The sequence below is a fragment of the Lutra lutra genome, chromosome 1 (genome assembly GCF_902655055.1).
Source record: "Lutra lutra chromosome 1, mLutLut1.2, whole genome shotgun sequence".
Lineage (NCBI taxonomy): Eukaryota > Metazoa > Chordata > Mammalia > Carnivora > Mustelidae > Lutra > Lutra lutra.
In genome coordinates this window covers 191,474,211-191,486,774 of record NC_062278.1, presented here as the reverse complement: position 1 = coordinate 191,486,774, position 12,564 = coordinate 191,474,211, and the positions used below count along the sequence as shown (strand labels likewise).

Below are 12,564 nucleotides of genomic sequence, written 5' to 3'. Positions count from 1 at the left end.
TTGAGAGACAGTTCAGATTTGATAGACAAAGTATAGGTTTATAGTAGTTTTTGGTTTCTGGGTTGTGTTTCTTTGAAGGCAATGCTTGGCTGAGCCTGGGCCCACAGGAGTCGTGGGGCTGGGGGACTGTAGAAACTTCCCCTTGAGAGGTACCTCCGATTCAGTAGGTAGCGTACATGTGACTGTTCAGAAATACAGCCAACAGATAATAGACCTGGTTCCTCCCTTGGGATGTTATGAGGATAGTTCTTACAGGAGATACATTTTGGGGTGTCTGTTCAGCCTATGATTTTGTCTGAAAACTGTTTCCTCACCTGCAAAAACTAGCACTCTGCCAGCATGCTAGCACCGGGAGTCACCCCCTTTCCTCCAGTAGATGATTTGACCAGGAAGGAGACCCTGATCCAACTTGGGCCCTTTTTTCCTGAGAATAAGGGGCTAAATGTGGAGAATGACAACTCAGGAGCTGCGTGGAGCCCCATATGTCCATGAGCTCCCCAGAACAAAAGCAAAGGCAGACGACTAAGCAGACAGTTGGTGGGAAGCAGATTCAAAAATTGGGATAGAATCCTTCTCAGCTCTTGACATCCTCTTCCTGGTTCAGGCTCTCATGAAAGGGCTGCCCTTAGCTTCTTGTAAGACACATAGTATCCCCCAAATCAACCCTCTTTCCATTTCCCTTTTGCTCAAGTTACTTGAAGTAACTGGCCTAATATAGCTGTCCCATTTCCTCTAGTTCTTGGGTTTACTTTCTGGTACTTCTGGTCTCAGTTGTTTTGCTGTCTTGCTGTGTTCATGGCCCAAAGCTGCCACCCACCTTGATGATCTGTGTTGTCTCTAGAATCACCAGCCTTGCAGGGGAACAAGTACCTGCCGGTATTTTCCTGAGGAAACTCTTAAAGCATCTCCTCTCCTGTGGGGTTGGATTGTGTCCTTTAAGGGCTCCATCCTCCCTCTCTCATACTTCAGCCTGTGTTTCTGTTTATCTGTCACATCTTCTGAGAAGCTTTCCTTCTGGGGCTCTTGTCTTGACATCTCTCTCAGACAAAATTAGGGGCTGCTATCTCTCACTGTGGGCTGGAAGCAAACCAGCGTCTACACTTATGGTAGATGAGCATTGGAGAAGACGATCCTTCCGAAGCAAGCTCTGGAACACAGGCGGGACTGCAGGCAGCACGAAGGGCTCTTCAGGGATGGATTTCCCATGATGAGAGAGGCTCAGAGCTGTCTCTCCCAAGGCTGGTCTCAGATCCCTGAATGCTTAGGAAAAAATGCAGTTTTCCTAGTCTTGCTGGAGACCCGCTGAATCAGACTTTCTAGGGATGGGGCGCCAGAGACTCTGGATTTTAAATAATCTACCCAGGTAGTTTTGATGCGTGAAAGCCACTGGTTATGAGCCAAGAGTAGCCATTCCCAGACCCAAACGCAGTTGTTAGGCTGAAATCCACAATAAGCTCACCATCTTCAATGCAGTCATGAGATACATGTATCTCAGAAAAACTAAGAACAGTTAAACTACCCTTCTACTTGTGAAGACTGTCACTCCCAGGAGAAAGTGAATATACCCCAGATTCTCCAAAATTGTACTGTAAACCCCAGCCTCAGATCTTTCCAACCTGACCAACGGACTTGTTATCAGAATCTCCTGAAGTGGGTGGGACCGGCAGACTTCTTGTTTATCTGTTTTGGAAGAAAACAAAGAAACAAACAAATATTAAGGCAGAGTCTCAAGTAGTGTGGTCCTCAAATCTGCCGGACTGGAAAGACATGGAAAGCCTTGTTAAAAAAGCAGGTTCTGGGGTTTGACCCCAGATCCACTGAACCAGAACATCTGTGGTCAGGACCAGGAGATTGGTTTTGTTTAATATTATCTGCAGGCATTTCTGACACAGAGTAAAGATTCAAGCCTCCCGGGGATGTCTCTAACTCCAGTGTAATGCTTACGTTAAATGAAAGTAAATGAGCACTGTTAGACCAGATACCAGGGGTTTCTGCGATTCTTTTTTTGAGATGGTGAGGACAGTAACCGCAGCAACAGATACTATGTTTTGAGCTCGTACAGGGGCAGACACAGGTCTAAGAGATTTCCATGCATTAGTTCTATAAGTGCACAGGACACCATTTCTCTCCCATTAGTTAGATAAAAACTGAGGCTCAGCGAAGACATGCACATTTCCCGAGATGATATAACAAGTGGTTAAGAGGGGATTCAGTTGCTAAATGCTTGGGGGTGCCTAGGTGGTTCAGTTGGTTAAGCATCTGCCCTTGGCTCAGATCATGATTTCAGGGTCCTGGGGTCGAATCCCATGTTGCACTCCCTGCTCAGGGGACAGTTTGCTTGTCTCTCTTCCTCTGTCCCTCCTCTGCTTGTGCTCGCTCTCTCAAATAAATAAATAGAATCATTTTTTAAAAAAGATTCTATTTATTTATTTGATGGAGAGAGAGATAGCAAGAGAGGGATCATAAGAAGCAGCAGAGGGAGAGGGAGAAGCAGGCTTCCAGTGGAGCACGGAGCCCGACAGGGGCTCGATCCCAGGACTCTGGGATCATGACCTGAGCCGAAGGCAGATGCTTAACAACTGAGCCACCCAGGTGCCCCTGAAACAAATAAATAAAACATTGACAAAAATTGCTAAAGGACAGCAGGGCAAAAGAAAACATACAGAGGTTGCCACCCAGGATTCATCCTTCAAATGCTTAATGATAACTGGAATCTGTTTGGGGCGAGACATCGTGGGCACCAGCTCCTGTGGGTCGCTTTAGATCTCTCCGGGCTCAATGCATCTGTGTTCTTGGTCCTGTGTACATTTTTGGAAGAACTGCTGTGCTCTTTTCCACGGAGGATACACCATTTTACATTCTCCCCCACAGCACACAAGGACTCCAATTTCTTCGCTTCCTCACCTCCCCCCACCCCCCGCAGTTAGGCTTTATTTTTTTGATAGCAGCCATCCTAATGGGCATGAGGCATGGAGAGCTTTTGGGTGGTCACATCTCAGGGGGAGGGGAGCTACTGGCATCTGGTGCGTAGGGAGGTCAGCGATGTTGCTGACCTAAACATCCTACAAGGCATGGGCCCGTTCTCTGCTAGAATGAACTGGCCCGAAACGACTGTAGCACTGAAGCTGAAAAATCCCAATTTCATCGGGTTCATCCTTCATAGTAAATCTCATCCCCTGACACGTGTAGCCGCTGTCTTCCTTGTTGAGATGCTCAAAGGCAACAATTTCAAGAAATCTGGAAAGGGAGGGAGGACTGAGAAGATTGGCAACATTTCTTTTATTCAAATTTTATTGGAAGTTTACAAATGTATTACAGACATCAGTAAAACATATCCATTTTACAGGGCACAGATCTCAAGCAAAGTGTTCACAACAGTCTCTGGCAGAGCCCACACCAAAGGCCCGTTGCAGACCTTCTTTACAAAAAGCTTGACACTCGACACACAACACAGAGTCTGACCTGCCTCACCTTCTCAGACCCTCTGAGGTTTTGTTTATGCACTTGGAGTTAAAGCACGAGATGGGCAAAGCAATCCTGTGCAGGAAAGAATGTGTTTAGGAGAGGGAAAACTGTCAAAGTCCTAATTTCCTAAAGAAAATGAAGGACTTGTAGACCTTAGAATGTTAAGTCAGGGTCCATCGTAGAACCGAAATGCTTTAGGGAAACACGGGAGTATTAACCAGAGGCTGGAGAACAGACCTTACTAGTGGGTAACTCTCTCCAAAAAATCTTAAAAAGGTGGGTCAGTGATCTATTGAACACGGATGGCCAAATGCCCAGTAGGGTGAAGGGATGTCTCTGAAAACTGCCAGGATAGAACAATTCTTTTTTCTATCCTTCAGATTCATCATATCTCAATCACCAGAAATGTTTTCCTACACGACGTGACTTTGCTCCCTCCTTTTTAAATTCCCCTTGGGGAAAGCTAGCTTTGTCAGCAGGAAGTAAGCTTATAAAAGAGTATAGCTCCCAACAGTGAGTCATGGTTTATGGCAGTCTTGTGTTGACTGAGCTACTGTTATGAGAAAATGGAAAAGGAATCCAATCCTTTCTTGGTCCTAACCTTGACAACTGCTTCCAAGTGGCCAGACAAGACAAGCCCCGGTGTCTGCTGATGGCCCCAAGGGACCCAGCACTGGAGGCAAGGCAAAGCTGGCTTCATTTCTACTTCCCTTGTGCTTTGAGAGATGTACCTCAAAAGGCGGCAATCTGAAGCCGCCTTCAAAATCAGGAGGTTTTGCTGAGTCCTGCAGCTGGAAGGCTGTCCGTAGAGCCCATTTCAAAGCCTTGAAGGTGCTAAACAGTTGCTAACAGCAACTCTTCTGGCACAAAATAGATAACTGGTTTCATTTCCCACTCTCCTCTGGTCATAGATAGATCCTCTGTCTTAGGCATTAGCATCTGGTTTCTGTTAGACAGAAACACACAAAGAGCACTTCTCCTTGGAATTTAAATATTTGTGTTATTTCTGGTTAGAAGGTGGGATTAGATGAAGAATAAGATGGCCTCTTATCTGACCTCTGCAAAACGATGAACAGAAGGCTGCTTGTAATAATTGGCCAAGAACATGGGAATGCAGAAGGAGGCCCAAGGGATTTGTCTTTGTTTTGCTTTAAGAAGTCAGCCTCCACTTTTAGCATCCACAAAGGAATTGGGGGCTCTCACAGTCATTTACGAATGATGCTTCCTACAAGGTTGGTGTGCCATTTGCGGCCAATGGCAAATGATGGAAAGACAGATAAAAATCAGTTCCCAAATGAGATTTGTTATCAAATGACCTCAGTTCTAACCCACTGATCCTGGGTGCTTGGAGAGTCACAAAGATTTCTAAGACTGCATCCACGCTCCCTGGGAGAGTGTGGTGGATTCACTGGCTTTACCAGCCGCGCTGTAGGAATGGGAGAGCGTGTGCTATGTCTGTGTCATCGCTGGCCGCACCTGAACTCAGTGACGGTGAGGGGGACCCAAAAAGTGGAAAACCACCACAGGAGAAGGAAATACAGTTTGCTGCAGTGCAAAAGCATCCTACAGATGGGGAGAGAAAGAGCAAGAGCTGTCTTGTGGTCCCCTCCTGGAAAGACAGAACTGCTTGTTCACTGGGCTGGCTGAGGACAGAAGGGAAGGACTAGTGATGAGAAGGTGAATGTAGAAAGAACCAACAACCAACAACCAATCCAACAATTCTACCCACCTTGAACCTGCGCAGGACCTGGGAGCATGGTACTGCTTTCCCTCACCTCATTCACCGTCACGGAACTATAGGACAGAAGGAAGGGTACCTAAACGCCACCCTCCATGCCACCAACCTGCTAAGAAAGCTGTTCACAGTATCGAGGGTCATATGTATCAGCAGGGGCATTCAGGAAACCGTCAATGGCTACTTCTTCCTGGAAAAGAGCCCGTTCCGTTGCCACTGAGTTGAGCAGCGATAAGAAATGACCTGAAAACCAAAGTGGTCGTTTTCACCAAAAGCCAAGAGGACCAATATAAAGAGAGGTAGAAAAAGCAAACCCAAGGTATTAGAGATGAGAGGGAACTAGGAAAAATTACTTTTCTGGAACGGTCTATCGAAGATGCAAGAAGATCTAGGAAGAGGTGAGTGTAAGCCCCACTCACAGGCAAAACTTGACGAGGAAGAGCTCATGGTTATGACAGAGGGATAAGTTGAGGATCCCAAGTTCTTACCTCCAAAGAGAACACATTGAGTTTTCAGGAACGGAGTTCTGTGATGTTAGGTGTAAGTCATCACGAACAGGTAGGATTCCTACGACCATGACATCCTGCTCTCTCTGGGGCATTCACTTGGAGGTCCCATCACCTTTTTGATGATTTAACCAGCCTCGTGGGCATCGTCTGTAAGGAGCCTGGCTGCGTGTGGGGTGGGGAGAAGCCGCAATGGAACACACGGAAGTGACCTTGGTTAGAAACAGTGTGACCCTGAGGCTTCCATCTCAGTATATTTCAAGCTCTGGCCAGTTGAGCTGCCGGAAGCCCCCCGGGCAGCTAGCTCTGAAATCGCTAGTCCTCCCACCCCCTTCATGGGATGTGGCTACGGGTCGATTTCAGGCCACCCTCTTCTTCCTGCGGAGGGTGCCTCAAGCCTCATGGGGGGAAAGTAAGGGGGTACTTCTGGAGAGGATGGACTTAGAAAGCAGCTTTTACCAGGAGAATTTCTTTCATTGGATTCCAGGTCACAGAGGACAGACATGATTTTCAGCTGTTTGCTATGTTAAGCGATCTACTTTTGTCTCTCTTTTCTTTTTCCAAAATGCCTTTTCATTCTCATCAATCAAGGAACTCCAAACTCCAAATTGGACTCGCCCGATTTCTACCAGAAACCTGCCACTTCAGTAGCATGGTGTTGCACATTGTTTCTTAATCAGTTTTGCCAAGCAGTTTACAAACTTACTATACAAACGTAATAGAGTTAATTCTCCGGAGGCTTGGATAAGTAATGAAGCATTTAGATATGAAGATAGCATGCGGAAAACAGCCACAACCAACATTTGCATTGCTTTTTTTTTTTTTAAATCAGTGACAATGACAAATGTCATATTAATACCCGAAAAGCAAATTATTTTAATACATCCTGAATGGAGTGCCATTTCCACGTCCTTTACAGCCTTCTTTTCCCCAGACCCATTTGGGATGGTGTCTGAAAAGCCACTTCTCACATTCTCTCCATAAAAAAAATACTAGAAAATATTAACTACTATACTGAAAAGAGACCACGCTCACCTCACCACGGCAGATGGCCACTGAGTTACACCGTGTACTACATCAACAGTACATCTCACTAAAGGTGGGTCCTCCGATGGATTATTTCAACTGCTACAATCCATTCAAGGGAGGAGGAGAATGGAAGAGAAAGCAAGGGCTTCATTGTGAACTGAAGCAAGGTAGGAAGTTTTATTTTACTATAAACAACACAACCGTTAAATGTCTTCTTCAAGCAAACTCACTTTTGAGCCCAATTTCTGTCTGACCAACAGTCCCCAAAGTTCAACACGGAAATCCCCCTTTGAACAGCATCTGCTCTTCAAGGCCATCACCCTGAAATCTCCCAAGCTGCTCCCTTTCCTGGGTCACCCAGACACTCTGGTTACGGGGCGTGTTAAACTGGATTCTTTCTGCAAGCACTGGGTGGGGGGGTGGTTTTTCAAGGTAGCGGTCACCTCCCACTCTACTTCATTTCCCGAAGCTCTTCTTTACTCTGACCTTCCTTCATATCCCCCTTCAGTCTCTACCCTTGACCTGCTTTCTGCTTTCGAATTCCCTTGTTCCTTCTCCACGCATGATATACGACCTAGAACACCCCGTCCTTCCCAGAGCCCTGCAGGACCTTCTACATGTCTACTGCTTAAGTTCATTTGCACTGAGGACAACCGGTTGTCAGGCTAAGGCAGCTGTTCCGTCTGCCTTGGTAAAGGAAAGCAGATAATATAATCCAGGAAACATGAGCACCAGAAAATAATGCCACATTCAAAACAACGTCATGCTGACATCACACGACGGGTACCACTCACAGTCACTTTCATTTTCCCCAAGGGACAGATCAACAGCAAGCAACTTCAATGTTCCCAGCAGGGACGGCGTTGCTCACGGGAGTTTACGGACACTGGTTGGTTTCTCTAATTGGCAAAAGTTACATTTGCAATTAAAAAAAAAATTACTATCACTTTGTAGAGAAGAAATTCTACCGAGGGCGGGAGCAGACTTAAGGATGTCTCCTTAAGGTAGAATGGAGCATAAAATACTTTGGGTGTAATGGTTAATTTTTTTTTCAGCCACAAAACGTCAAATTGAATAAACTCCTTTGAAAAAGGTCTCACTGACATGTAACAAATTTGTATAGAAAAAAAAAAAAAAAAAAAAGCGGTCCTGGACCGCCTCTGAATGTACTACTCAAAGACAACGCTGGGCGTGCATGCAAATTTCCACTGAGTCCTACGATATAGAAATTCCTTTGATATTACAAAATACAAAAATATTTTATCAGAACTCTCATTTACATTGCATTTACAATGGACATGTAAATAACTTAGTCTTGGGTCCTGGCTAATAAACAAATTACTTACTGGAAAAAGGGTCCTAAAAGTCCTAAAAGAACCAGAGAGGATATAAGCGAGCAGGAAACAGTTTGCCATCTTGCGAAAGGCGACTCAACACAGACTGATGGGAAGGAGGGGACCAACCCTGGCCTCCAGAGTCTATAGCGTTTCCAAAGTGAAATGTGCAAATAATATTCAACATGCCGAGAACTGGGACTACCTATTGAGTCAGTCTATAACCTTGCCTCCACCACGGCCAGCATTTCCCTCTTCTCCTCTAGCCACCACCCCGAAAGCGCTTTACAATGGAAAACAGTGCAAGTTTCTGAATGTACATTCTTAGCTCCCATCTTCCCCCATTCCCTGACCCCGAGCCTATTAGGAAATGATGCAGTTTTTGCTCTTTTGTCTTTTCCTGCTGTGCAACTGTCCCCTGCCCCCTAACGTGGAAGACTTGGGGAGCCCATAGGAGCTGTATTTGTGCAACAGCTCATCGCTCGTGACGTATCGCAGGCGGGCGGGCTGGGGGATGGGTTCTCCTAGGAAATAGCCCTCGTTGTCGGACTCCGAAGAGGAGGAGCAGGTAGAACACCAATCGTACTCGGCGAAGTAGGGTCCCCAGCGCTCCCCGAAGGCATTCTGCAGAGCCAGGTCTGACACCGTTCTCGGGCACTGGCCGTACAGGTCCCTTCGGGACCCTTGGCCCAGGCTCTCCTGGAAGCTCCGCTGGCGCATGAACTGGTCGTAGTCCTCCCTGGCTCGGAGGGGGGGCCTTTCTTTTAACCGAGAGATGGCCTCGCGTTCGCTGGCTAGGTGCAGGGCGTTGTCCGAGCGAGAGCGCCGGGAACGCCTGGAGCGGTGAGGTCGGAAGCGGCGACCGTCGTCGCGGGAGGTACTTCTCCTCCGCGTGCGTTCGCTCATGGGCTGGATCCTCATGCCCTCCTGCCCTGGCAGCTTGCTGCTGGCCATCCCCCCATCAAAATCAAAGCTCTGATGCAGCCTGCCATGGGACTGCAGGTCTCTGTACCCAATGGGGTTGCCGAGCTGGTGGAGGTTTCCCTCCATCTCCTGGTACTGCTGGGCAGAGAGCAGGCTGCGAACCGACTCTGCGCTCCGGAACTGCATGGACGAGTTAAGTGTGCCCATGTTGCTCAGCTTCTCGGAGACATTCATTCCAGAGTCTTTGCTGAGGTCAGGCATGGAAAACCGGGAGAGGTGCTCCTGGCGCTTGGCCCCACCATCTGCGGACAGGCCTGGGGGTGGAGAGGGAAGAGAGGACCACGGAGGTTAATATAAATGTGCAGTCTTGCTCATCGGAATCACCGTCTGTCTGGGATCGCTGCATACAGTTGCGCAGTTGTACACTGCACAAAGGTGCTCTCAGAATGTTTGGGAGAGCTCTTTCCCCACTCCACAGGGGGGTGGTGCCCACCGAGAGAGGACACCTGGTTAAAATGCATCCGCACGGGTATATGTTACTAGTCACCAATTCCTCCAAAGGCTCACTGAAGTCACTAGGAGCCCACTGTGCATCTCATGCATGCTTCTTCTGTTTAGAATTTCACTTTACAAAGTGCTTCAATTACCTCTTTAATCTAAGGCTGCACTCTAAGTACATGGCACAGATATTCTGGACGTGGAAGGTTTCAGCGACACAGGCTGGGCCATGCCCAAACAGTTCCTATCAACACTGAGCCTCGCATCTAATCTCCTGAAACCAGAGCAACTCACTTTCCTGTTAGCCTCCAGCAGCTTCCCCCTGTACCTGCCGTCCCTGAGCTCCACAGCTCAGATGTCTGGAACACTAAGTGGCTCCCTGGGTGTACACAGAGGGACATTTACTCTCTCAGGCTCTTTAGTGAATGACTGCTCCAGGGTTTTAAATTGGCCCTGAACAGCCAGAAGATGTGAGTGGGACTCTGGGATACTCCTTCTCCCCTGGGGGAGGCACTTTTTAAAACACTATGACCAGTGGGTATCTCTCTAGCAATGGGCCTGCAGTCCCTAAAGGCTATCAATGGCACCACTTAAATGAAAACCATTTTGCAAGTAGCAGGGGATTCTTCACCTGAGTAACTTCCATGCTGCCCGCCCTAAAGCAGCACTCTCAAAAGAGAAGCTTAAGAATGGCCCCGGTGGTAAAAGCTTAGCATTTTCACTCATTATCTGTTGGAAGATGAGCCATTTTGCCATTGCTGGTTGCAGAAAACATGCCTTTGGATTACAATGGCCCAGTATGACCCAGGTTACTGATTCTTCTTCCCCAGCTGCTGGGGGCCAACAACTTCCAACCCTTGGACAAAACTAGTGTTATGAACACTTTGAAAAACTACTTAGCAGTATCTGTTTATGCTAAATACACACACACACACACACACACACACACACACATTATCAATGAGTTGCTTGGAACATTTGTGTCCTTTTGGGTGTGTGCGTGTGTGGACTTATGGATTATTTCTGTTGGGTGTACAATCAGAGTGGAGATGCTACAATTTTTCATTGTTACTCTTGATTATACACCCAACAGAAATTAGTTTATAGGTCCCAAAAATGTGCAAGGGTATTCCGAGAAGCTTTCTTTAGAGTAGCTTAGAACTATAAATAACTCAGATGTCAATTAACAGGAAAAAGGATCAGTAAAATGTATTTTATACCAATCCCCCTTAAAAGGAATGAGGAGTCTGGAGAGACAGCCGATTCCGGGACAGGAGGAGGGAAGGTAAGATAGGAGCATGGAACATCTTGCTACGCCAGAAAGGAAGGAAGTGTTACAAATGAAAAAATGAGGGGCTCTCTCTCGCCAAAGCTGAGCAACGTGAGCATCAAAACATTAAAACAGTAATGATTTATAAACCATTGAAAAAGGAGGAAATAAGTCCATAAACGCCCCAATAAATAAATGGGGGAGAAGACTGGGCTCTTGTACACAGGACAATGTTGAGCAGAGAGGGGGTGCTGGATTTGGAAGACCACCATTTTGTAACCACTGTACATAAAGATTGATTCACACAAGAGTCAAATTATGCTCAAGTCAGGGGGTAAAATTTGATGGGGGAGCAGGATATTTGCACGGTGTTAAGTGTTTCTCCATATTAGTTTGTAAGGAAATATTTAATAACTACACAACAGAGAAATCAGACAGCACTTTGACCAGGAGATCAAATTTAACATCATCGATGAGGCAGAACTGGACATTGTATGCCTCCCAACGTAGGTCCTAAGAAGGACACACTGTCACCCACACACTGTTCTAGTCAGGAACATTTCCTGAGCGGATTCAGAAGGAAACATTAGATAAGTTCCCAAATGAGGAAAATTCTATTAAGAAAAAAAAAAAAGGGACTATATCCTTAAAACGGTTTTGTTTTTTTTTCAGTACCATAAAAGTCTGAGGGAATGTTCTACGCCGAAGAACACAAAGGAATCATGGCAACTGTGTAGAACACCTGATCCCTCTGGAACCTGTTCTCTGCTGAGAATGTTAGAGAGCATAGCTGTGGAACGACTGACAAAAATTGGGACATGGGCAATTAATAGCCATATTATGCTAAATCTACTGTGGTAATTTTGATAACGGTGGTAATTATGATAATGTTGGAGAAGACCCTTCCTCTTGGGAAATACACAGGGAAGGCTGTGGTAGTATATGGCTGAGCTGGATAGGACTTCCTCTCCAATGGTTTGGAAATATACTGCGTGTGTACATTGTGTACGCACAGTTCAGAAATGCAGTGTGTGTGTGTGTGTGTGTGTGTGAGAGAGAGAGAGAGAGAGAGAGCAAGAGAGAACCAGCAATAAACTAATGGGATCAATGGTTAACCAGAGGTGAATCCAGGTAAAGCATACATTCTGGGTATTGGTTTTGTTCCATTTTTGCAACATTTCAGTTAGTCTGAAATTATTGCCAAATAAAAAGTTTCTTAAAACGAGCAGTGTATGCATATACAATGGTTTGGTTTTCCATGCTCAGGGAAGTTCCTGGGGGTTGGGAGGGGGGCGGGTGGTGTACGCTGTTGGCATCTAATGGGCAGAGGCCAGAGAGACGTTGTTGAGCACCTCACGGTGGACAAACTGGGCAGTCCCCACAACAGAAAATTATCCAGCCCGGGAGGACCGGTCATGCCACAGCTGAGAAACCATCATATGGCGGAATTCCACACAACGACGAGAATGAACAATGATACCCAGTAACAGGGATGAATGTCACAGAAAATGCTGGCAGACACAAAAGAGTACATGTTGTGTGATCCCATCTGTATGGAGTTCAAGAGCTGAGGTTGTGTTTGGTGGCAGAGATCAAGGCAGTGGGAAGGGACATAAAGGGAAACTTCGAGGGTGCTGGAGATGTTCTATATCCAGATCTGGGTGATGGTTATAAAAGGATACACACAGAAAAATTTCTTGAGGTGCAATTTAATATTTTGTTTGCTTTATCTTATATATAAGTTATACCTCAATAACAAGGCATAAAAATAAAGCAGTGGTCTCATTAAAGAGCCACATTTAA

General features: G+C 46.3%; 1 protein-coding gene and 1 long non-coding RNA gene across 4 annotated transcripts in view; one reads left to right on the top strand and one right to left on the bottom strand.

The window, feature by feature from the left end:
• Positions 1-3,273: 3,273 nt before the first annotated feature.
• The window catches only part of PRICKLE2 (prickle planar cell polarity protein 2), a 321,684-nt gene continuing 312,393 nt past the window's right edge, over positions 3,274-12,564 (bottom strand). For all 3 annotated transcript variants that reach the window (XM_047747402.1, XM_047747407.1, XM_047747412.1), the window contains one exon: positions 3,274-9,307. In XM_047747402.1, the coding sequence (XP_047603358.1) occupies positions 8,433-9,307 (875 nt within the window). In that variant the 3' untranslated portion in view covers positions 3,274-8,432. The remainder of the gene's footprint in view (positions 9,308-12,564) is intronic.
• Positions 8,586-11,849, top strand: LOC125078119 (uncharacterized). The gene is made up of 3 exons (XR_007120789.1): positions 8,586-8,705; positions 10,728-10,776; positions 11,434-11,849. It is a non-coding gene; the product is annotated as an uncharacterized LOC125078119 (long non-coding RNA).